Source organism: Anguilla rostrata, chromosome 3 (assembly GCF_018555375.3).
Source record: "Anguilla rostrata isolate EN2019 chromosome 3, ASM1855537v3, whole genome shotgun sequence".
NCBI lineage: Eukaryota > Metazoa > Chordata > Actinopteri > Anguilliformes > Anguillidae > Anguilla > Anguilla rostrata.
This window is the reverse complement of record NC_057935.1, coordinates 42207547-42232100: the sequence shown is the minus strand read 5'-3', so window position 1 is coordinate 42232100 and position 24554 is coordinate 42207547. Positions and strand designations below refer to the sequence as shown.

The 24554-nt window shown below is 45.3% G+C and overlaps 1 protein-coding gene across 4 annotated transcripts in view; it reads left to right on the top strand.

Moving 5' to 3' along the window:
* The window catches only part of LOC135250897 (vang-like protein 1), a 55657-nt gene extending 38080 nt beyond the window's left edge, over positions 1–17577 (top strand). For all 4 annotated transcript variants that reach the window (XM_064327696.1, XM_064327697.1, XM_064327695.1 and 1 more), the window contains 6 exons: positions 4123–4554; positions 4734–4909; positions 9326–9459; positions 14078–14210; positions 15368–15602; positions 16331–17577. In XM_064327696.1, coding sequence (XP_064183766.1) covers positions 4123–4554; positions 4734–4909; positions 9326–9459; positions 14078–14210; positions 15368–15602; positions 16331–16591 — 1371 coding nt within the window. In that variant the 3' untranslated portion in view covers positions 16592–17577. The remainder of the gene's footprint in view (positions 1–4122; positions 4555–4733; positions 4910–9325; positions 9460–14077; positions 14211–15367; positions 15603–16330) is intronic.
* The last annotated feature ends 6977 nt before the right edge of the window (positions 17578–24554 follow it).

Sequence of the window (24554 nt, the reverse complement as noted above, 5' to 3'; positions counted from 1 at the left end):
GCAGCAGATCCAGTGGGCCGATCCCACGCCTGTTGACGCACCTTTAGTCTGCTGCCTTTCCTGCAGCCTTCGTCTCGCGTTCTCAGATGACACGGGGTTCAGGAGCGCGCCGCTTTGTGCTTCCACTCTGGAGGGGCTCCAGTTCACAGCCGTGTGTGCGGATTACGTTCGAGGACACGGGTTCACCTCAGGACACCGTTAAATGTTTGGCAGGGGGTGGGGCTGACACTGATTTAAAAATAGCTCTCGCTCTCTCTCTCTCTCTCTTCACCTAATTTGTCTGATGAGTGTGAGTCAGGCGGAGATTAGGCCGCGTGCTGGTTTTTTAGACCCCCCAGGTGACCACGGTGCACGTCCGTGCATTGAGTGTCCGCCTCGAGCGCCCGGCTTTCTCTCCGTGGCAGGCCCGACACCTAGAGAGCGCAGGCGCCCGTGGAGCGCAACCTGAAAGAATCACAATTCCTTCTCCCCACTCAGGCCTTCTGAAGGGCCTCTCGATTGTGGGGTGTCCGAGTGCTCATTCCTGCTCGTCCCTGAAGCCCGGGAGCAGACGGACCCAACCGCCTGTCTTTCCTGCTGCTGGAGGCCACGCCCCCACAGGGCATGTGTTGCTCTTCTTTCTATAGGGTTAGGGTTAGGGTCATAGTTCTCAAGCAGCACAAGCTCTTCAGTCCTAAGTACACATGCTGATGCTGATGTTGGAAGTTGTGCCACTGTTTCTTTGAGCACAGTTTGCATGGCCATTGGAAATACTTTCAACCGAAAATAAGACTAAAAATTAATTTCCAAGTATATTTTCTAATTATGGGCAAGTATAATATTGATACATACCACCTCTGATGGCAAAACATCACAGTGAAAACTACTTTGGAGTTCATTGAGTATTTTATTGCTTTAGACCAGGAACCCTTGAATGCCTTGATTCCCACTATTGCAAAGTTGCCAGATTGTCAGTAAGTATCTAAAATATCTTTCAATGTACATGAAAACTGCCTATGCAAATAGAAGACATACACTGTCTGAAATAATATGAAGTACTCCATAAAGTGAACTATCCTTTTAGGAGCAGAAAGTAGGAAGTTGACTTGGTCGGTTTAAATTCAGCCATTTCAGGAAAGTGAAATTCAATACGTAAGTGTAGAAATTCTTTGGTGGCATTTTTCAATTCATGCATTGAATTAAAATTCCCTTCCTGATTGGACCAAAATGAGTTGGGACCAACCAACCTAGTCCTGTGGTGAAGATGACTCTTGGTGTGTGTTAGATTGCTCTTGCCCTCGGCTGCTTCATTTTTCAAAGCTCCATGTGACAGTGTTCTCTGATGGATGATGGATGGCTGTAGTCGTTTAGAAGAGGAGGAGAGGGTGGTGGGGGTGGGCAGAGGGGTTATGTCTGTTAGGGTCCTGCCCACAGTGGGCACTCAGCTCAATGATTGGTGCGTAGTGGAGGAAGGGACTTTTTGGAGAAGATGTACGCTCCTCTACGCTTCTGCAACATGATCAACTATTTGAGTGAGGAGTGAGGATGTCATTGATCTGTCTGTCTGCTTATCAGTCTGTCTGTCTGTCCTTCATTTAACTATCTATTAGCCTGTCCATTTGCTGTCCTTCTTTTATTTATCAGCCTGTCTATCTGTCGTTTGTGCATTTGTCTATCAGTCTTTCCCTCATTTATTTGTGTCGATTAGTCATCCCTCTAATTACCTATCAGACGATCCATCTGTCATCCATTTATCACTCTCTGCCTTTAATCTGTCTAATCTCTCATGTGTCCATCTATCAGTCTGTCTCTGTCTTTTATCTATATGCCAGTCTTCTTGAAATTAATCTGTCTACCAGTCTTTCATTCCTCTGTCTTTAATCTATCCGTCTGACTGTTATAGTCATTCATTTATTTGTTCATTTATTCATGAATAGTTTTAGAAGCGATAGTGCTGTTATCATTTGATCCAAAGAGCATTAAGAGAATATATGTGAAGTTTTAATCATGGCTACCAGGCATTCATTTTGTTGTGATCTTTGCGCTAACATTAGTGATACGGCTATTTGTTTTATTCAGGTCTTCATCCGTGCATGTTATTCAAGTCGACCTTAATAAAGATAGCAGGGGAGAGAATGACCTTTCGGTTATGTAACCACACAGGCCCGGTTGCGGAGTTTCTGGCCTGGTTACGGCTGGGTCCTCAGCCACGGGGCGGACGAAGGGGTCAGCCTGGCCACACCCTCCGGCACTCTGGGAAATGTAGGCGGGGACGGACGCCGCGTTGTTATTTCTGTTTCGCACGTGCTCGTTCACCGCCCCGCAGTTACGAAGGCTGTTTCCGCTCCGCCGGGGGCCGTTTTGTCCTTTCGGCCGAGATGGGCTTGGAAATTGCCCTCCCGGCGACGCCCTCTTCTTTTCGAGCATGCGGCACGTGGGTCCACCATCCCCCTTGCCCCTCCCCCCTCCCCCCTCAGCCGCGTCCCCCAGCTCTGGGCGTTTTCTCTGGGGAGGACGGGCCGCGTTGGAAGCGCCTCGTCAGCAGCGTTAGCGGTTTGAGGAGCCGCCGCGGCCTGCGCGTAGCTTTCTCGTCGGCGCGTCTCGTCGCGCGGACGTCAGGGAATCTAGCGCCCGTTTCAGCGGTTTCTTTTTTGTCTTCTCCCCTCTCTCCTTTCTCCCCTCTCTCTTGCGCGCAAGCTGTCCCTTCCCGAATCGGCCGATGGCTAGCGCTCCCTCGCCCGAGCCGTTTTCTTCAGGAGCAGGCAGAACTTTCTCACGCCAGCTTGATGTAAAGATAACATCCCCGCTTCCCTGAAACACTTCATCAGCGCTGGAACAATAGAGCGGAAATGAGCTGAGCCAGAGAAAGGGGCTGATTTTTCCCTCAAGCTTCCTGAATGCATGGCAGTGGCTGTGATGGATACTAGGACATTGACCTTTAACCCCCTGATTACCCCATTGGGGGCCCAAAGTGTACATTCACACACAGGCATAGGACAATCAGAGCGTACAATGTGTTGCAGTTTTTCAAAGGTTTACTTTCAGCAGCCAGGCAAAATATGAATTGACCTTTTTATCATTTAAAAAAAAAATATAGCTTTGTATATAAATATAAATTTGCCTTCGAATGCATCCTGACCGTGCAGTACGGCTATTAAGCCGGTGAGCATTGGGCAGATTTTAGGGCTTTGGTTCATTTGAGCTGACGGGTAAGTGTTGAACACTGAGCGCTTCGCTGACTGGTTTTCCTCCCCGTCTCCCCTCCTGTGTTTACCTCATTGCAATGCGGCTGAAAACAGACAAAGACGTATGCCAGCAAGCGAGCAGGCAAGCGAGCGAGCAGGCAGGCAGCCAGTCAGCCAGGCAACCACCGGGATGTTAAGCATTTAGTATCTCAAATATGTTTATTTTCTTTTTCAAATATTCCTACCCCCGAGAGTTTTTAGAACTTATTCCGCAGCTTGGATCGTGGATCAGAACAATTCAGGCCTCCATCACAAATTCCACCCCACCCACCCAAGAAAAGAAAAAGTAATTTCACTGACTGAACATGAAGAGAACATGGTTAGAATTTTGAAAGGGGATGATGCTGGGTTCAAAGTCAGTAAGTAAGTGAGTAAATAAACAAATATGCAGACAACAATAAAAGCTGTGAAATATCTCTAGATGCATTAATCCACTAAGGCTTTTTAATCTGACCCCGAGCACTTTTCCATGCTGAGGGGGTTGGGGGGGGGGGGGTGTTGATCATTATTGACAGGGCCGGTTTAACTCTCGTGAATAATGATCAACCCCCTCCACCCCAGCATCGTAAGCTTCTGAGGCTGTCCAGACAATATCAGACAATGTCAATCCAACTTTGAAATTTATTTGCATTCTGTGTACCCTATATCTGCTTGTCTGTCTGTGTTCCTGTCTTTTTCCATCTACCAGTCTCACTGTCTGTCTGTCTATCTGTCCATTTGTCTGTCTGTCTGTCTGCTTCTCTGGACTTAGTTTTAGTCTTTTCCAGGCATTGACATTGTGTCTGTCTGTCCGTCCGTCCGTTTTTCTGTCTGTCTGCTTCTCTGGACTTAGTTTCAGTCTTTTCCAGGCATTGACATTGTGTCTGTCTGTCTGTCCGTCTGTCCGACCGCCTCTCAGGACGACAACTGGGGCGAGACGACGACGGCGGTGACGGGCACGTCGGAGCACAGCCTGTCGCAGGAGGACATCGTGCGCGTCGGCAAGGAGCCGGAGGACGGCGTGGGGCGGGGCTGCCGGCGCTACCTGGGCCCGGCGGCGGCGGCGGCGCTGGGCCTGCTGGTGCTGCTGACGCCGCTGGCCTTCCTGGCGCTGCCGCACGCGCTCTGGCCCGAGCAGCTGGAGCCCTGCGGGACGGCCTGCGAGGGCCTCTTCATCTCCGTGGCCTTCAAGCTGCTCATCCTCCTCATCGGCGTCTGGGCGTTGTTCCTGCGGCGGCCCCGCGCCGGCCTGCCGCGCGTCTTCGTCCTCCGGGCGCTGCTCATGGTGCTGGTGCTGCTCTTCGTCGTCTCCTACTGGCTCTTCTACGGCGTGCGCATCCTGGACACGCAGGTGCCTGGGGCGGCTCGCTGGGTCCTGCGGGGGGGGTTTGTAGGGGTGTGAGCGTGTGTGCGTTTGTATGCTTGTGTATGCGTGTGTGAGCATGTGTGCACGTGCGTGTGTGTGTGTGTGTGTGCACATGTACGTGTGTTTGTGTCTGCATTAATGCTCTCTCTCTCTCTCTCTCTCAGGATAAGAACTATCAGGGCATAGTGCAGTACGCCGTGTCGCTGGTGGACGCTCTGCTGTTCATTCACTACCTGGCCATCGTGCTCCTGGAGCTCAGACAGCTGCAGCCCTGCTTCTCTGTGTGTGTCACGCGCTCCACCGACGGAGAGACACGCCACTATAACCTGGGACAGCTCAGGTGAGATACAGCTTTATAACCTGGGACAGCTCAGGTGAGATACAGCTTTATAACCTGGGACAGCTCAGGTGAGGTACAGCATTATAACCTGGGACAGCTCAGGTGAGGTACAGCATTATAACCTGGGACAGCTCAGGTGAGATACAGCTTTATAACCTGGGACAGCTCAGGTGAGATACAGCTTTATAACCTGGGACAGCTCAGGTGAGATACAGCTTTATAACCTGGGACAGCTCAGGTGAGGGACATCATTATAACCTGGGACAGCTCAGGCGAGGTGCAGCATTATAACCTGGGACAGCTCAGGTGAGATACAGCTTTATAACCTGGGACAGCTCAGGTGAGATACAGCTTTATAACCTGGGACAGCTCAGGTGAGATACAGCTTTATAACCTGGGACAGCTCAGGTGAGATACAGCTTTATAACCTGGGACAGCTCAGGTGAGACATGCTACTATAACCTGGGACAGCTCAGGTGAGATACAGCTTTATAACCTGGGACAGCTCAGGTGAGACATGCTACTATAACCTGGGACAGCTCAGGTGAGATACAGCTTTGTAACCTGGGACAGCTCAGTTGAGATACAGCTTTGTAACCTGGGACAGCTCAGGTGAGATACAGCTTTATAACCTGGGACAGCTCAGGTGAGATACAGCTTTATAACCTGGGACAGCTCAGTTGAGATACAGCTTTATAACCTGGGACAGCTCAGGTGAGATACAGCTTTATAACCTGGGACAGCTCAGGTGAGGTACAGCATTATAACCTGGGACAGCTCAGGTGAGGTACAGCTTTATAACCTGGGACAGCTCAGGTGAGATACAGCTTTATAACCTGGGACAGCTCAGGTGAGATACAGCTTTATAACCTGGGACAGCTCAGGTGAGACATGCTACTATAACCTGGGACAGCTCAGGTGAGACATGCTACTATAACCTGGGACAGCTCAGGTGAGATACAGCTTTATAACCTGGGACAGCTCAGGTGAGACATGCTACTATAACCTGGGACAGCTCAGGTGAGGTACATCATTATAACCTGGGACAGCTCAGGTGAGGTACATCATTATAACCTGGGACAGCTCAGGAGAGATACAGCTCAGGTGAGGGAGCAGATCAGAGAAAGAGTGTGTGGGGGAGTCTGGTGGGTGAGACTGTTTTAAAGGGATAAGCTAATTTAATCATTCAGAAGGTGATGACAGACGGTGATTTAAATGACCCAAATCATCTTCAAATTTTTTTGAAGGTGTTTATGAAATGAAATTGCTAGGCTGAAGAATCTCATCTTAAAATACCTTTCTAATATGCAAAGTCCCTCCTTCTCCCTGGAGGCAGGTTACAGCTGTCTTTTCAGAAGTCTCCTGAGGGTTGTGCCGCCTCTGCTTTTCCTCTGAGACCGTAATGAGTCGGCGGCGTGTGTGATTGGTGTTAGTGGAGTTCAAACGGAGGTCGCGCGTTCGACGCGGTGGACCCAGGTTTGAAGAACGTGAGATGGTGACTGTGAAGTGCAGAAGTGTGGCACCTTGGGGTTTCTGGGTTATCTGTCATCGTGGGGATGCTAGGTTTCCATCTGGCTGACTGACGAGCGGGTCTGGTCTGCCGTGTCACGGTAATTCCAGTAGCTGGCGATGCCAGACTTCCACGGTATGTTTAGTTGTAGATATTTCGACGGCTGTGGGCCCTAGGCTTGCATGGAGGGTCATGTTAGGGTAATTCTGGTAGCTGTGGGCCCTTGCTGTGTGCAGGTGCCGGGTTTAATAGTGCAAAGTTTATCACTGCTATAGCTGAACACACCCGTCTCTGAACCAACACAGAACAGCTACAGCATAGAGGGCCACAGATGTGAAGGTTGAACTCTTCCAGCCTGCTAGGTCCTGATAACCCGTAATTCCCTTTAGGCAAGTCATCACAGGGAGTCGGCTCATCTACATTTCATTTGCTCCTATGTTTTTTTTTCAGTTATTTAATCTTTCGTCAAGCAGATCCTGACACAGCAAAGCCGTTAGAAATGAATAAATCTCATCAGATTTATCGGGCTGTAAATTGATAAATCTTATCAGAGATGGGTTAGATTGCATCAATGCTCCATCTTACAGTTGGTGTTTAGCTTTGGGGCAGTACACGTGTTTGTGTGTGTGAATATATGTGTGTGAGTGCTTGTCTGTGTGTCTCTGCTTTCGTCCCTTCAGAAAGGGTAAAGAACAGGTAATAAATTCTGCCAAAAGCTGTTCTTAGCCTTGTACGCACCCATGCGCTCTCACGATTAGATCTCACACACACAAGACACTAACATCCACATGCATGCGTATAGTCACACACACACTCACACACATTTATGAATGCATGACTCCCACATTCGGTTAGGAACTGTATTTGACTCAGGCCACAGTAATGCAGGGATTTAGTGGGGCTACTTTTGATCCTCATGGGTCACTTCTGTGGGAATTGTTTTTTTATGAGCTCAGTGGAATGTGTCTCAACCCTGTGTCTAAGTCTGCCCTCACGTGAGCCCAAAATGTAGGCTCTGTAGTGCTTTGTGGCAATGTGTTTGTGCATTGCTGTGTTTGTTTGGATTTGTATCAACCCTGGATTGGGCATCTTCTCAAAGGCATGCAGAACAGTCGTGTGCAGGATCTTCCTGTATGAAGCTTCGTCCTTAGGCCTGCTTTTCTTCCTTTTCATCGTTCTGGCAGGGGCACAAGCGTCAGTACTCTGGCCTGTGGTAATGGGAGTCACATGCTCCCAGGGAGCACGTGCCACTGGTGACAGTTAGATTAGAGCTGCGTTTTGAATTAGCGGTATGGCTTCCTGTGTGCACTGTCATTGGAATGTGAAAGGGAGAGACCAGGGGCACTTATTGTTTTCTCCTTTTCTTGTCTCCTTTCCTAGTATGGAAGGCCACAAGGGTCAAAAATATGTTAAATACGCAAAAGTCGCACTTGTGTTTCCTTGCTCGAGAATTCTTCTGGCTCCTCCTAGCTCCTAGCTCCTTGATGGAGCATTTAACAGGTTGGAATATCCTCAAAGATTGCACCTCAAATGATTTCCAGGTCAGTCAAGGACCTTGGAGACAAAGGACAAATAAAATAAGCACTTGGAATGCACCCACGTTGACAATGCGTGATTCCAGATGCCAGTTTCACTTTCTTTTTATTTTTTTATTTTTATTTTTTTTAAACCTGTTTGGCCGTCCATACAAGGAAAAGAGGCAAGAAAAGGAAGCAAGGATGTCAAAAATAAAGTGTTTGGAATGCACCCCAGGTCTCTGTCACCTCAGATCCATGCTTTATGATGCCTTTCTTGCCACACACCTTCTTAAAGGAGTAGTCCACCCAAAAATATATTTGCCATGTTGTCTCTTAACTTTAAATTTATTTTTTATCCAGGTTAAATTGTTTGCAGAGAACTATACTTTATTTGAAATTGTTTAATAAATTTTGTTGAAATAGACATTGATCATGTTGCAAGCCTAAGGATTAGTAAATGAACTGTATAATTGTATACTGCGTAATGTATCATTATCTGTGTATAGTACAGATTCTTCTAGCTCATCGGATATTGGCTTCCATTTCCGAGGTATTATCATTGGTCACGCCCTTAATGATGCGTGGCTTTGGAATGTCTGGGCTTCAGCAGTGGGGAAGTTAGCCACTGGGTCTGTAGAATCCGTGTCCCAGCTTTGCAGGCAGTACGCAGTTACCATCTCCCATCAGGATCTTTTAAAAGGCACACGTGCTGTAGTGCCTCATGCGTTTTCAGTTCATTTACGGTTTACTCAATGCTAATAGATTCCTGTCCCAGAATGCATTCTGAGCTTTGATGACCATCATCGGCCTTCCTAAAAATCCCCCATTAAGGGAGACTGCATGACGCAGTCCATAGGGTTGCAGCTCTCAAACTGTATACAGATCCCCCCCGTGCAGCTGGGGGTACAGTTCCCCACTATGGCACCCCTCTGTGCTGTGATCCTGGGGATGCAGCATGCTCAGTCCCCTCCAGGTACATCTATCATTTGTGGCCTTACCTTCCCATTGATTTCCGTTAGGATCCACTTAAAGTGTCAGAGAGAGAAGACTAGCCTGTCATGGGCGCATTAGCGTGATGTTTAATGTGGTGTTTATGGTGATGGTGATGGTGTTTATGGTTACTACCTCATAATAAAATGGTAAACATATAATGCTAATATGCCCTATGATGGATTGGTGGCCTGTCCAGTGTGTATTCCTGCCTCTGGCCCAATGCACACTGGGCTAGGCTCCAGCACCCCCCGCGACCCTGCTCAGGATAAGCGGGTATAGATAATGGATGGATAGATAATGCTAATAAAATTAATAACACTCATTTTGTTCAGGATGATGTCATGAGTAAAGTGCTGTTAATGAATAACATGCCAATGTGTCTTTCTGTCCCTCCAGTATCCAGAGAGCTGCCCTGACCATCTTAGAGAACTACTACCGGGACTTCCCTGTCCATAACCCCGCCCTGCTGACCGCCTCCAAATCCCGCGCCGCTAAACACCTGGCTGGCCTCAAGGTCTACAACGTGGATGGTGAGCCCAGCTGACCACTGCCCGGGGGGTCAGGGGGTAGAGAGAGAGACGGGAAGATGGTGGGTCACTCCCACTGACCTGTTTTGGCCAGGGACTGTTTTATTGATCCAACCACACAACAGAACAGCTAGTATTAAATCAGCTCTAACAGTGTTTTTATGAGTCCAACAGGGGCAATATATCCTCTGTTGGAGTTAAAAGTTAATTTTACACTGAACTGTTTTCCGTTCAGTCTTTCCCACTCTGGTAATATTGACTGATTTGTAGTGATGGGAGAGTGCCTCTGTCATGTGACTGATTCTGACCAATCATGAAGGGGCTGCTGGGTTGGTAACCCTGTTAAGCTGCTGTTCTACGGTGGTTGGGCGCCTGGCGTCTGCCTGCGCCAGACACTGGACCAGGCGGTGGGAAAAACAGCAGTAGCTGGCTGGATGCGCTTCAGAGAACGTGTGCTCATCTGCGCTCTCCGAATCAGACAGACAAGCCAAACCATTTCAATTTAATTTCAGATTTTTTTTTTTTGTGACAAAGAGGCTTTTGGCACTGGATCTTGTTGTTTGTCATTTTGACCTTCTTTGTCATACCATGGCCTTTGCCAACAGCTTTACTGCCGTTTACCGTCTCACATCTGTCCCGGGTGTGCTCTGCACTGTTTAAACGGGGGTTGAGATTGATTTTTAGAAACCCTTCAGCTGTGAAATGCAGCTACTGTGAGTGTTGGCCTCAGCTGGCAGCTGGGCGTGGCCAATGGCTGAAGTAGAGGAGGAGGATGAGGAACAGGGGAAAGTTTGTCTCCTAAAAAAGCAGCAGGCAGCCACAATAATGTTGCGGGTTCGTTAGTTGTTAAAAACAGGAGTGTGCTTAAGGTGTGTTAATCTGCATTGGTAATTAGGAGCTAAAAAAAAGGTCCAAGGTAATTGGAGCCTTCCCAGGATTCAGTGCATGACAACAGCATGGAAAGGGGACTACCAGACCCAGAAGAACCTTGGTTGAGCATCTTGATGGCTGCAACAACTGGGTCTTTGTCCCCCAGCTCCCTGGTGAACAGTCGGGGACTGTTGGAGGGAGGTCAGGGCAGCAAGGTGCAGAGAATAGGGCACGATTACATTCGGGGATGTTGGAGTCAGGTCCATCATTAATTCATGGCAAAGTCTGTGGGCTCCTATTCAGAGCAGTTGAACTCCTCGGGGATTTTGTCTCAGAAAGTTTTAAGATCTCTGTAGATGGGGGAGGGGTTAAGGCGGGTGAAGATTCTGTTTAATAATTGAAGATTCTGAATATATGAATTTCCACATTTCCATATTGCAGTGGTTCATGGTGGATCACACTTTATTGTTCCCGCTGCAGGGTAGTTGGCTCCTGTTCCTCTCCCATTTTTGTTTTCATGGAAATTCATTTGGAGATTTCCCAGAGGGGCTTTTCGGGAAGTACGTGTCGTTTATGAAAGGCCACCGTGCTAAACCCCCAGGGGAGGCTCCTCCCCTTTTTCCCTCTTTGAGTGCGTGTGTCACTGACTTCCATCTTCCGTGCGTTTCCATCATTTGTGCATCTGTCTATGAGCAATTTCAGTTCAGTTCAAGCGCTTTACTGGCCATGAAATACAGTAGCTGCATATTGCCAAAGCATGAACAATAATCACTGAGAAACAAGAGCTAAACTAGAAGTCAGAGTGCTTCAGCATGCTACTGCAGTCTGTGGCTAGCAGCCCCGCAGGGCCATGTGTGATTGGCTCTTGCGTTGGGCTGGAATGGGAGGGGTTCTGAGTTCTGGCAGCTGTGATGTCTTCTCATCGTGCCCCATCCTCTGTGTGCTAACGCTACACATGAGGTGTCTTCCTCTGACTCATGTCTGTGCGGTGTGAGAGAGAGCAGATGGCGACAGTACGTACGTGTCTACACTTTTCCACATCTGCTGCAGAGCCGCTGAATGCGATTGGTCAGCCCAAATTTGGGACGAAATGGAGGGGGAAAAAAGGGACATAAAAGTCCTCTTCGGTTGTCAGTAGTGCCTGCCGCCTGTCATCATTTTGATGGAGTGTAAGCTCAAGATTTCATTTGTGTTCCAATGGTTGGATTTGAGAAGCAGTAACGGCATGGCATGGCAGTGCAGCTCAAGGTTTATGAAATGTCCCATAATGCATTCCGAGCTTTGATGACCGCCATTGGCCATCCTAAAAATACCCCATTAAGGGAGTCCACGTGGTGCAGTCCATAGGGTTGCCAGCTCTCAAACAGTATACGAATCCTCCCCTCCTCCAGAAGGTGCATACTGAGTACCGGTGGTCATGATGGTTTCTCCCCCCTCTCGCAGGTCCTTTTCCTCTGAGTGAGTGTGTGTGATTAATTTCTCACTCAATACCTCAGGTGTCCTAATTGACACTGAGTGACTTGGCCGCACGATGAACTAGAAAATACTCGGTCTCAAGGGCCACTCTCCTCTCCCTCGTGCCACTCGGACTGGATTGCGATGCAGCGTCTGGACTGCGGTTGAATCGATACCTCGCCGCCCACTCATGCACTCCGTTTCAGAGTCTCACAGGGCTGAGAGAGCGAGAGAAAGAGAGAGACAGAGCGAGAAAGAGAGAGTGAGAGGCACCCGTGAGACTAAATGTGTCATGGATCACCCTATACCGCCCGCCGTACATACCGGGCGGTGGTATGTAGAACACCTGGGGCTCTTCCTGGACGTGATGACATATCCTCTGGAAATGCTACCCCTCTAAACCCATTCTCAGTCTATGACTGTACAGCCGTATGCGTTTAACCAGTGAGCCCTGATTGTAGTTTTGATGGCTGCTCTTATTTGCAATACATTCTTTGTTCTTCTCAGACATATTTGTGTCAAATCCAGCACAGTCAAATGCAGAAGTTATCAGATGTATTGTATTCAAAAATACTGTAAAACCCACTCATGAAGCTTGTATTTGTCCAGTATATCAGGAATTTGACATATAACTGTGTCTACACTTTAACTACCACATTGTTTAATTTGCCATGACATCAATGAGAAGTGTATTATACAGTAAATAGCTTTCTTCATGTGTCAAGTTGACCCAACTGAAACCCCTCCTATAACACCCCTAAGCCTCTCCCATAAGCACCCTAAGCCCTTTCCCATTTTGTGTGCCATTGCGTTAAAGCACACAGTTTGTTGTTGTAGCAGCGTATCATCCTTCAGTGTGCTGTGATGGTGGCTACAGTTTGCTACACAAGTTAGCAAATTGTGATTACAGTTTAATCTGAAATTTGACCTGGTTTAATCCCCGATACAAGGATTTGTTCAGTTATAAATAAATGCACATAGTATTTGTGTCCACGCGTGTCCACACATACATGCACACACACACGTGTGTGTGTGAGTGTGTTTGGATAAGAGAATACTGGTATTTGAAATTATTATTATTAATACTAGTGCAATCCAGACCTTGATTATGGGCCTCTGGTGATCACTGATGAGATGGACATGTGGGTGGGCATGTGGAAATAAGCTGTAATGGTGAGTGGTGGTGTGGGGGGGGGTGAATTATTCACTCTCCTTGTCCCCTGCCCCCCTACCCCCCAGCCTATATCCAAATGAGCTTCAACAGACATCCCAGAGCCTGTCATTAAGAGGGAATGTTGATAATCCTGCATTGTAAAGTTGGATTCCTGGTCTGGCGTGAGGGACATAAGGCCCTGGAAGCAGCAGAACTCTGAGAATGATTTCAATCAAAAGGGGGCTCAGTGGGGTCAGAAAACTGAAATGAGGATTCTCAGAAATGTACTTGCAGAATCGCAGGTATTACTGTGTTGTCACTGTTAAGAACACGTTGCATTCACAATTCCAAAGAAATCAAATTAGATTCTGGGTAGATAATAGAGAGGTTGGAATCAGCACTCATTGCACGGATTGGATGATATTTTATATTGCGTGACCTGAGTTATTTATGTATTATATTATCATTTTTTTAAATGATCTTATGCATTACTGTTGGTTACCTATAGAGCAGGGTACGCTGGTAGTAGTTCTGTCTTGACAGAGCCAACCCCCTAATGGGGAAATGGAACAGTCTGTCGTCCTCTGCTTTTCCTCACTTTTATCGTTTCTTCCTGTGTTCAGTAACAGAAACCATGCGCCCTCGTTTTGTCAGGACTGATCATTCACAAGGCACAACAGCTGGAGCAAACCACAGGTTTAAGTGTGCAGGGTCTCAGGGACAAAGGGTGCTTGGCCTGGCCTGGACTTATTAGAAGAGGGGGCAGTTGAAATCAATCAAAGAGACCAATTAGCAGGAAGGGGGGGACTTCAGGACACTGAAGAAACTTGTGAAAAAACCTCTAGATTACAGCCAACTGTGTTATTTGGATGCGAGCAATCATTAGTCACTGTACGAACTGGAGGACATCACAGAGTTCATCACAAGGCGGCTGTAAATGTGAAGCATTCATACCCACTGAAACGACCGCAGGCTTACCTTGCTTGACGGAGTGCCACGGACGTGCCCTTGTGTCCTGAGGTTGGGTGCCAGCCCCAAATGCCAAAGCAGCGCACTGGCTGTGGGTGCCGTGTTCGCACGGGCCTATGCGGCCATGCTCCCAGCTCTGACTCGCTTCCCATAATGCCGCTCTCTCTCTCTCAGGCCCCGGGAACAACGGAACGGGCCAGTCGCGGGCCATGATCGCGGCGGCGGCCCGACGCAGGGACTCCAGCCACAACGAGCTCTACTACGAGGAGGCGGACCACGAGCGGCGCGTCCGCAAGCGCAGGGCCAGGTGAGGGAGGAGGCCACAGCCTAATTTAGATAACGAAAAGTGTCGTACTCCATTTCGCATTCATGCTTCTGCGGATGTCTCTGATGAGTGACAGTGCGCTGAAATCCTGCCAGTTTGTTTGACAGTTTTAAGTTACATTTCTGAAAACATGGCAGCGCTCGGTGAAATAACACACATCCATGACAATAAATTTCAGCGTTCCATCTGGCCGACCAATCAGCACTGCGCGACAAAGTATGAAGTTCTGCGACCTAACAAAATTCTGGAGGTGCGCGACACTTGTCACAAGGGTGTGCGGCGAAGTGTAAATCAGGCTTAAGTCTTATGCACGTTCTCATCGTTATGTGCGGTCATGCCTCCAAATCAACTTTGAATTAATATTGAATTAAACCGAATTGACTTTTCTGATGATGCATCGGCAGCTCGGCGATCGAAAGGGTGTGCGGTCACATTTAGCTTCAGTTTTTAATTTGCATTTGTATTTGTATTCAGATTCCCAGTTAAGGTTTTTTTCATTTGCATTAATTCACTTGGCAGACGCTGAAGTCCAGAGCATCTTACTAGGTCATTATGGGAAATGAGGGCCTTAGTGAATAATAATAAGAGTGTGGTATGCTCAATAAAACATGTCATGGATTTAACATTAGTAACAGTTTGATCGCCCTAATATATCTTTACCAGTTTGTGCCCGTTTTTAATTTTTCCGCATGCATACTGCCCTGTCCCACTGCAGCGGTGTAGATTCGGCTGTGCAGACTAACACGTGACGTCCAACACTTCTTTTCCCTCCTCAGTCCTCCAGGTGTGGCTGGCCCCCCTGAGATTTGATCATCACGCTTTATCAGTTAGGAGGAACACAGTCAGCAAAGCAGTGCATTCTGGGAAAGCGCTAAAGGAGTGGAGCTCTTTTGAACTGTTTTCGATTACATACTTTCAAGTTGGCCACGTATCTCGGGATCTGGCTAAAGCACGACTCTCTGGTCTGATACACTCTTCGTCTCTCACTCCCCATTCTTCCCATCTGTCTGTACTGTCCTGTCCAATGACCCTGCAAAAGCCCTGATATATTAAAAATAAATAAGTTGTAGCAGTAGTAACAACAGCAGTATTTTTTCTGGTAGTGTATATGGTGTACAGTGTCAGTGTGTTCTGCCTAGGCTTGTGGTGGCGGTGGAGGAGGCCTTCACCCACATTAAGAGGATGCAGGAGGAGGAGCAGAAGAAGACTCCTGGGGAGGTGATGGACCCGCGGGAGGCCGCCCAGGCCATCTTCCCCTCCATGGCCCGCGCGCTGCAGAAATACCTCCGCACCACCAGGCAGCAGCACTGCCACAGCATGGAGAGCATCCAGCAGCACCTGGCCTTCTGCATCACCAACAACATGACGCCCAAGGTAGCCTGTCACAGAGCCTGTGGCCTCCGGGGCTGGCCAATGGTGCTCCCGGAGAGCCGTGTGCTTTCACCTCAGCCTGCTTTTATTGTTGATTCTGTGCTTTCCATGTGTATGTCCTCTAGGGCTGGGCAATATATCCATATCATATCGATATCGTGATATGAGACTACATATCGTCTGGGGTTTTGTATATCGTAATATCGTGATGTGGCATACGTGTTGTCTTTTCCTGGTTTTAAAGGCAGTATTACAGTAAACTGATGTAATTTATTGAACTTACCTGACTGTTCTAGCTGTTCTTTTATTTGCCTTCACCCACTTAGTTATTACATAGGCATTACTGATGATTATTTATCAAAATTCTCATTGTGTAATTTTGTGAAAGTACCAGTAGTCATCCCCACAATATCATCACAATATTGATATCGAGGTATTTGGTCAAAAATATTGTGATATTTGATTTTGTCCATATCGCCCAGCCCTAATGTCCTCATGCGTCTGTTTTTTCAGGCTCTGTATACTTTCTGTAAATTGTTTGTGTGTCTGTATGTGTTTGTTTGTAATTTGTCTGTGTCTATGTCTGCATGTCTGTAATTTCCTTGTGTCAACGTCTTTGTCTGTAATGTGCTGCGCGCCTGTAATTTGCGGTGTATAATTCGGGTGTGTGTGTGTAACCTGTGGTCTGTGCTGTATGCGCGTCTGTAATTTTTGGCCTGTGCGTTTCCAAGGCCTTCCTGGAGAGCTACCTGACTCCCGGGCCTACGCTGCAGTACGGGAGGGAGCGCTGGCTGGCCCGGCACTGGACGCTGGTCAGCGAGGACGCGGTCACCAGCGGCCTGAAGGAGGGATCCACCTTCCTGCTCAAGTGCATAGACTTCAGCCTGGTGGTGACCACCAAGCGCATCCCCTACATCCAGCTGTCCGAGGAGTTCATCGACCCCAAGTCGCACAAGTTCGTCCTGCGGCTGCAGTCGGAGACATCCGTTTAGAGGATTGCCCTTTCCTTTTTCTACATTTTTTTATTTTATTGCTGTAATCTCAATATCATAGTTGAATATATATATATTTTTCGTTATTGCTTTTATGGAAAGAGAGTGGGACAAAGAAGAAAGAAGTTAACGGATTGAAGCTGCATCAGGAGATGGGAGGACACATCTGTGCATGTGCTGAACAAGACCTCGATCCCACAGTGAGTGTGTGTGTGTGTGTGTGTCTGTGTCTGTGTAACCTGCCTGTCCCAGCATCTACAGAACAGTGGGCTAACCTGACTATCTGAAGAGCAGCAGGTGGCACAGCAGTTGGCATGGATGCCAGTCTGAAGGACCACTAAAGACAGCTGACAAACAAGGAACTGGAGAGGAGAAGGGGGTTTTTACATGAGAATTATTATTATTATTATTGTTATTATTATTATTATTACATTTTATGTTCTAAGGCTTAACAGAAGCTCTTAAACATGCCATTTTCCCCCTAAGTTCTTCCTTGCATGTAGAAATGATCCGATTTCCTGCGTTTGGTGTTATAGCTGAGACAACCTTCTTGTGTGGTTATCCTGGGGTTGTTATGGCAACTGGTTCTGCCGGGCGCAGGCAGCGTGTCTGATTGAACTGCTGATTTTGGCTACTACCTTCACTTAGACAACTGTTCAGGTGCATTTTTAATTTTTATTTTTTTTTCATACAAGAGTTGACATTTTTACCAAGAGTGAACTTAAGGTATGTATATGCGTTTGTATATATATATATATACATATATTTATACATATATGTACAAACATATTGTATATGACTCAGTGTAAATATAAATGTATATAAAGTTTCTCCTTTAATACTTTCATTTTCTACTTTGTCTATCTGGAGTTTCTGACCATGTTAGTTGGACACTGAAGAGGACACATTGAACACATATTTTTCCTGTTCCTGTTTTGCTGTTACCAGATGTAAATGGATGGTAAATGGACTGCATTTATATAGCGCTTTTATCCAAAGCGCTTTACAATTGATGTCATCATATTGCAAGACCAGTTAATTAAAGTTAGTGTTTCTCCTTTAAAGACACTTCACACTTTGCTATCTGGGTTTGAACCAGTAGGGCCTGAGAGACCAGACACGTTTCCTCCTATGCTTGTCGTCCCAGATGTAAAATTATCCTTCATTTTGATGAAGTAGCCAACAAAGACACAGCATTTCCACAGGTTTTCTGTAACATTCTGATGTGAAAGAGGGAAAGGTGATAGTCCTGCTATTAGTTCTGGAGTTCAGGCTCGGGCAAGCCCTGAACACAAGCAGAGTGATTCTTCTGGAAAGTAACAGTCCGCCTGAAGCCATGTTGGGCATCTTAATGTAAAAGTTTACAGAGCGGACTCCCAGAAGCTCAAGAGATCCGTTTCCCTGTCCTGTTAAAAGGATTTACCAGAAGGGTGATGCACTGCGGGGGAACATCTCTCAGCGGGACTCATAATGGATTCATATTTGTGTCCAAAATTGATTTGCAGGTATTATTTATATAAGCCCACACACATAAATGTGTGTGTGTGTGTAATATGGTGAAGAATTTGGATTGATTTTGGATTATTTGAATTGATGATTATCACATGATATCCTCGTGCTGTGTTCCACTAGTCCCCATGTGTTGCCATCGGTGACCAGAGCATGAAGAAGTGCCCATGGCCATGCAGGACGTGTGTGACATTGTCAGGGCTGTCTTTGTTGTGAACCTGTAGCAGTATTTAAATTCAAGCTTAACAAATGTACATTTTGTCTTTTAAATGTAAACATCGGCATTTAACAGCTAGTGTCCTCTGCTTCCATGCCTGTATTCCTATGCCAAATGCCGACATACTGGAGCTGGGGACCCTGGGCCTCAGGAACACTTGGGTTTTCCTGCTTACCTGCAGCAATGAACCCCATAATGGGTGGAGTTACCTTCTGCTCTCGGTCACTATCCTGTAAGAACCAATCACAAATCGCTTGTTCTGTGATTGGTTTAATCATTGAGTCAATGCGAACATGTGATTGACACCCTTCTTAAGGGTTTCACGAAGAAGGCTGAGAAACAATGCATTGCGTAGTTCAGTGATTCTATATATGCCCTTTTTTATTTTTTTGGTATTATTACTTTTATTTAAAATGCAAATTATACACCTGTTCTGAAGGTGAATCCGAATCAATAAAAATTATTTTTTTCCCCCAAGTTACTGTTGTAGAAGTACTGAGAAGCAAGTCTGACCCAGATATTAACCGAGATCTGTAGTAATTGTTGACTACAATAAATTTTTTAAACAACCCCACCCTCTGAAAAACTATTGTATGAACAATCTGACCATATAATGTGTGGCTTTGTGGGGTGTCTGAGCTGAAGTTATCCTTTATTTTTTAGCATTGTGTTTTGACCTGGCTGTTTATTCAGATATGGTCCATTGTTGTGCTCTGTACTGCTGTACAGTTTCCGACAGGCATACATCCACATTTACTCGTCTTCCAGGAAGAAATACAAAGTTAAAATGAAATGCAAAGCCAGTTCTGAAATACTGTGGTTACCATTTCGCCATGGAGTCGTTCATATACATGTAAGAACTTCAGTCAGGGAGGGGGGCGATATTTTTAGAGGTTGGCTGCTGTGATGAAAGGTGGGAATGAAAGGAGGGTCATTATCAGGTGGCTATTTTAGAGCCGCTCACGGTTAATAAACACTGGCCTGGTGAAATGAATAGGAGCCTGGGTTACAGCGCAAGGAATACACCTGTGACATATTCTCTAAAGCTGCTTTCTTTGTTTGTTTTCAAATACTCCATGTTCATGATTTGGCCAGAAAAATTTCACCAGGAATATTGAGAACAACGTTTAAAGAAACGTGTCTAATACTGTAATACAGAAAATGTGAGAGCCCTGCTAATACCATCCAGTACAGTCAAATACAAACAACAAAATGGTTAATAGCACCATCTAGCAGATTCATCTGGTATTACATGTTTGAATTGGTATTGCCCTAAGTAGATCGTTTGGTGGAATTGTGATCAGCATGGGTAGACCATTTTGATTTGCTGTCATCATTCAGGAATGTGTACATATTCATAAATGATGATGTTTTAAAGAAGGACCCCGTCATTTTTTACATTTACATTTGAAAATAAATTTATATATTGTCTATCGATGTTCAAAAGTTTTTTATTATTCTTAAAAGAACAAACTTGTTTTTTTAAATACATATTGCGGTTTGAATTTTTACGGAAAATAGTTGTATGTATGTACTTCTCACACAATGTGAATATGTGCCTCTGACTCTACACTGTATTTATGTAAATGGTTCTGTCAACATCCCTCTCCTACATGTCGACCAGTTTTTTTTTTTTACCCGACATTGACATTGTATTGTAGGAAATGTTTCAAATCCATAACATAAATGTTTGTATAAAATAAATATTTGTACAAAGCTTTGTAATTGATTTTCAGAAAGGAGTGTCATTTTTTCCCTTCATTGAAGGGAATGCATTCTCTGTGTGTTGTTTGTGCCTTTCAGAGCTCTGAGTTAACCCATAGTTAAAGGTGAGACCTTGCCCTCAGCCAACAGTACCAACAGAGCATGGCATGAATATGTCTGTTATACTATCACTGAAACAGACAAGGGGGAAACAGGACTGCAGTCACCTAAGTTCATCTGGTACTCTAGTGGTCTTTTACACACACACCCACACACACTGTAAACATAACTAGGACAGCAATGGCAAAGGGACGCAATCAGGTGGGAGATCAGTGCTGTGATATCACCAACTCTCCTTTAGTCTAAGGTTTGTAAATGTCTGAATACATCAGCTACAATTATACTCTTCTTATGCCAAACTGACTTTTACTAATAGTCATTGTCTCATTGTTTAGAGCAGAGATGTGGCTCATTAGTTGAGAATGAGTTCCATGATTGCTTTCAAGCTCATTTTCATTCATACCTGTTGTACTGAACTTGGAAGGATAACTCTACCTTCTCAGAAATAAATGTACAGTGGAGGTAGATTTTTGTTCTTTAAGGAACTTAATTTCCCAAGTGTACTACAATCATTTTATGTTTTGGTACTAATAAGTAGAAATTAATATTCATTGCTGGCTTGGGGAACCATTTTATGTACCTATAGGATAGCATCCTAGTGACAAGCGTTTGTACCTTTATAGGCACTTTTTAATGTCTTTTTTTCTGAGAATGTTTCAAGCACTGGTTTACTCTCTGGTGTGTGCGTGTTCGTATTGTTTGCATGTGGGTGGGTGTGGTGTTATAGTTGTGTTTTCCATCACTCGCTGTCCCTCAGACTGTCGCAGCCAGCAAGAAACTGTGCCATAAGTATAGAGCACTTCGCTCTCTCCCCCAGGAGTAGTTTTATTATTTCTTGGTGAGGTGGATCATTTTAAAATGGGCAGAAATGGTTGAAAGGTTGAGGGAAGTATATTTTTCAGATGATTTTATGTTTTTCACATTTGGCTGTGAAGTGCAGCTCATCTCTGTCTCCACCTCCTTCAAAGGGCAGTGCTGGCACAGCCTTTCCTCTCTTTCTCTCTCCACCCCACATCCTGCCTTCTTAACTTTTCACATTTTAAAAGCCGGAAACTAACCTTTTTTTAACCAGTGCCTCAGTGCTGATGGTACCTCTTCCCTTCCATGTGTAAGTATCTCTTGTGAATAATTAGTACCTTAGTACTAAATTAAAGGAAAACCATTGCTACTCTAATGCTGCATGTGGATTAGAATTCAAATGAATTTTACTGGATGGAGCACAGTACCTCAGAGGGGTGTATTACTTCGAAATGGCCAAGTGGGAGCTTGATTCTAAGAATATGAAAAACAAATTAACCAAGCATAAATGTTTTAAAATTTGTTTGTAGCATGCGTGCTTGTGGTTTTGAATAACCGACATGGCACATGGCATTCTATTTTGCCCTCGATATATTTTCCTAGATGATGATCTTTCTCTCTGATAATCGGGAGGGGCATTGTGGGTGCATATGTGTGTTATGGTTTATCTACATGCTTCCTCTGTCATACCCAGATGGTCACCCGAGCCTAGCAGGCTCCCCCTGCGGCCAACCCATAACATTCCCTTAATGTTCCTGTAAATGTCCTTGCTTCTTCTGACACAAAGAAACAGAAGACTCCATTGAGTATTAGCTAGGCTATGGGCACAGAGAAGAGGGGCAGTTGGTTGTCATGGCTTCTGTTGATGGGTCTTCCTGTATTCTAGTCCCTGCCTGCTTGCCATATTACACCTAATTAAAATGCTGGAGAAACAGCTGGTCCAACACAACCCCTTCATTTGAGCCCCCCATCACGGCCTCTGACCTAAGTTATAGTACACTCATTGGTGCAGCACGTTGAAGATGGAATAGGCTGTCTGCGTTTGTACTGTATGAACAGGTTTGTACTGTATCTCCCAGGTGGAAATTCCAGTCTGTAAACTCTCTTTCTTTTTTCTTTCTTTCTTTCTTTCCTCCCCTTTTTTCCCCTATAGCAGCTCTTTGTCTGTGACCAGCTACTGAACAGAGATGCGTGTCAGTAAAAAGGGAGGGGTCTGTGTGTGTTGGAGGTAATAGCACATTAAGGCGTGTCTGGTTAATTAGCAGTTAATTACTCCACCATCAATCACACCTGACACGATGCATTGCTCCCTTGACAGTGATACATATATTTTTACCCAGACATCTGTGCAGTCTGTGAAGTAGAGAGCACACACAGAGAAGCCTAGTCACATCTTAGGCTCAGGACTGGTTGAAAGATCCTAAGGGGAGTGTCCACTTTGGAACACTCAGTCCTATTCCTCGGGTGCTGTCAGGCCCATGTATTGTGGCCCGTTGTTCACACCGGTCTGTTGAGCAGATGATTATAACCATGGCCTTGTCCATTTCTGCGTTTCTCATTTATCGAGGTGACAAGACTGCTTACCTCTGTATGTCAGATAGCCCCTGTGTGTCAGAGAGATTATCTGCTTATGCAAGCCAGCCATTTGTTTGTTTGTATTTGTTTTACCACACGATCAGCGGGGCTCTGGGGTAGCTTAGTGGCAGGGGCTTTATGGGCACTGGCAGAGCATTATCTCTGGGCAGGCTGTGTAATCCAACGCTAGCTATTCCACAGCCGTTCAGAGGAACATGCTACACCATTAGGTTAGCATAGATTTTCTATTGTGCAAGATATTGTTCTCCAAAGAAGACTATGTTTACCATTGCTTATGTGTCCAGTCACTTTAACTCCTTGATGCAACAACACCTCATCTCTATAGCAATGTAAACCTCAGCCAGATGTTACAGGAACATTGGGTGTGTTATCTCTCCTGTCAACAGTTTCTGGGTTACAACTCATGTAGTCTTGAGGTTAATTCTGTAGTTATCTCTTGACCACTGATTCTGGAATTGTGGAATGCAGGGGCTCCTGCATTACACATTGCTGTTATGTGAAAAAAAATGAGGACATAGTATGAAATGACATACAGAAGGGAATTTTCTCCCATAAGAATTTATGCAAATTAGAGGGGCTGCATTGCAAGGTGTAGTGTTACATCCTCTTGGAATAGATACTGTAACAATCCATTTAATACCATAAGAATTAATGGGGAAGATGAGAGATATGTACTATAGGCTACGCTATTGTCAACACACACACACACACACCAGCACATCCATCTGTTTCACTGCATGTTTTCTTACTGTATTCTTCATCACAAACTCTCTTATTACATATTCTTATGGTCTTACCTTGACACATTAAACAACAATTCCTGTATTCTTAAGCACTTTTTAATATTTTTATTTCATGGACATCAATAACAAAATGTGCAGGACTGATTCAACATGAACTGAAAATTGACCTAAATGACATCACAATATGGGAGAAAGTAAATTCTTGTATTTTGTGTATTCATTATTTTTTTTTTTAAACCCTGTGAAGTTCTGTTGTATCATTCTGTCTCATCATAATAACAACTGCGTTCATTCATAAGAACCAAATAACGCATTGAAAAGCACTATATACAGCAGCATCTGCTGCACCTACTATATAGAATGTTCATAAATGCTTATGTCAGCTACCAGAAATAGGCACATAGTACAGTATGTGTCACCTGGTATGTTGTGGCAATGTTTACTTGCTGCATCAGTGAGGACAACATAAAACAAGCATATTTTTGGTTTCTTACAAAAGAATTTATGAATGTTTATGTAGTGCTTATGAAGGAGTTATGTCGTTGTTATGAAGGCCCATTTACAAAAAGTGTTATTTTCAGCACTTTTTTGGAAAGATTATATGTGTCAAATATGTTGTAATCCTTTGTTTTTCACTTAAAGCATTTACCCACATATGACTACCAGTGTCAGTCATACTTATTTGCAATACAATTTAGTTCCCATCCACTCTATATGTTGTTCTATTTCGAGCACTGCATGGAATCAAGGCTTATACCTCTGAATACATATAAATGAAACAGGCACTCATATTAGATTAATGTGTGGCTGTACTGATATAGCCACAGTCTGTATTATCATAAATATACATGTACATGGATATACATTTTATCTGCATAATTAAGCCCAGTACTGCTGAATTATTCACTTGCGTGTTAATAATTCAGCGTTAAGAGGCTGAGAGTCCAAAGCAGAGGAGGAGCTGGAGCTCGGTAAATGAGGGCTCTGACCTCGCTAATGAGCCACTGCCAGCACTTAGGAATATCACCCCCAAATGCATCTGCACACATACACATACACTCATACACATGCACTCACATGCACGCACCCACACACAAACATGCACACGCACACACACACACACACACACATACACATACACACAGACACACCCACACGTACACACACACACACACATACACATACACACACAGAGACACACCCACGCACCCACACACACACACACACACACACACACATCCATGCACACGCACACACACACTCACACAGACATGCA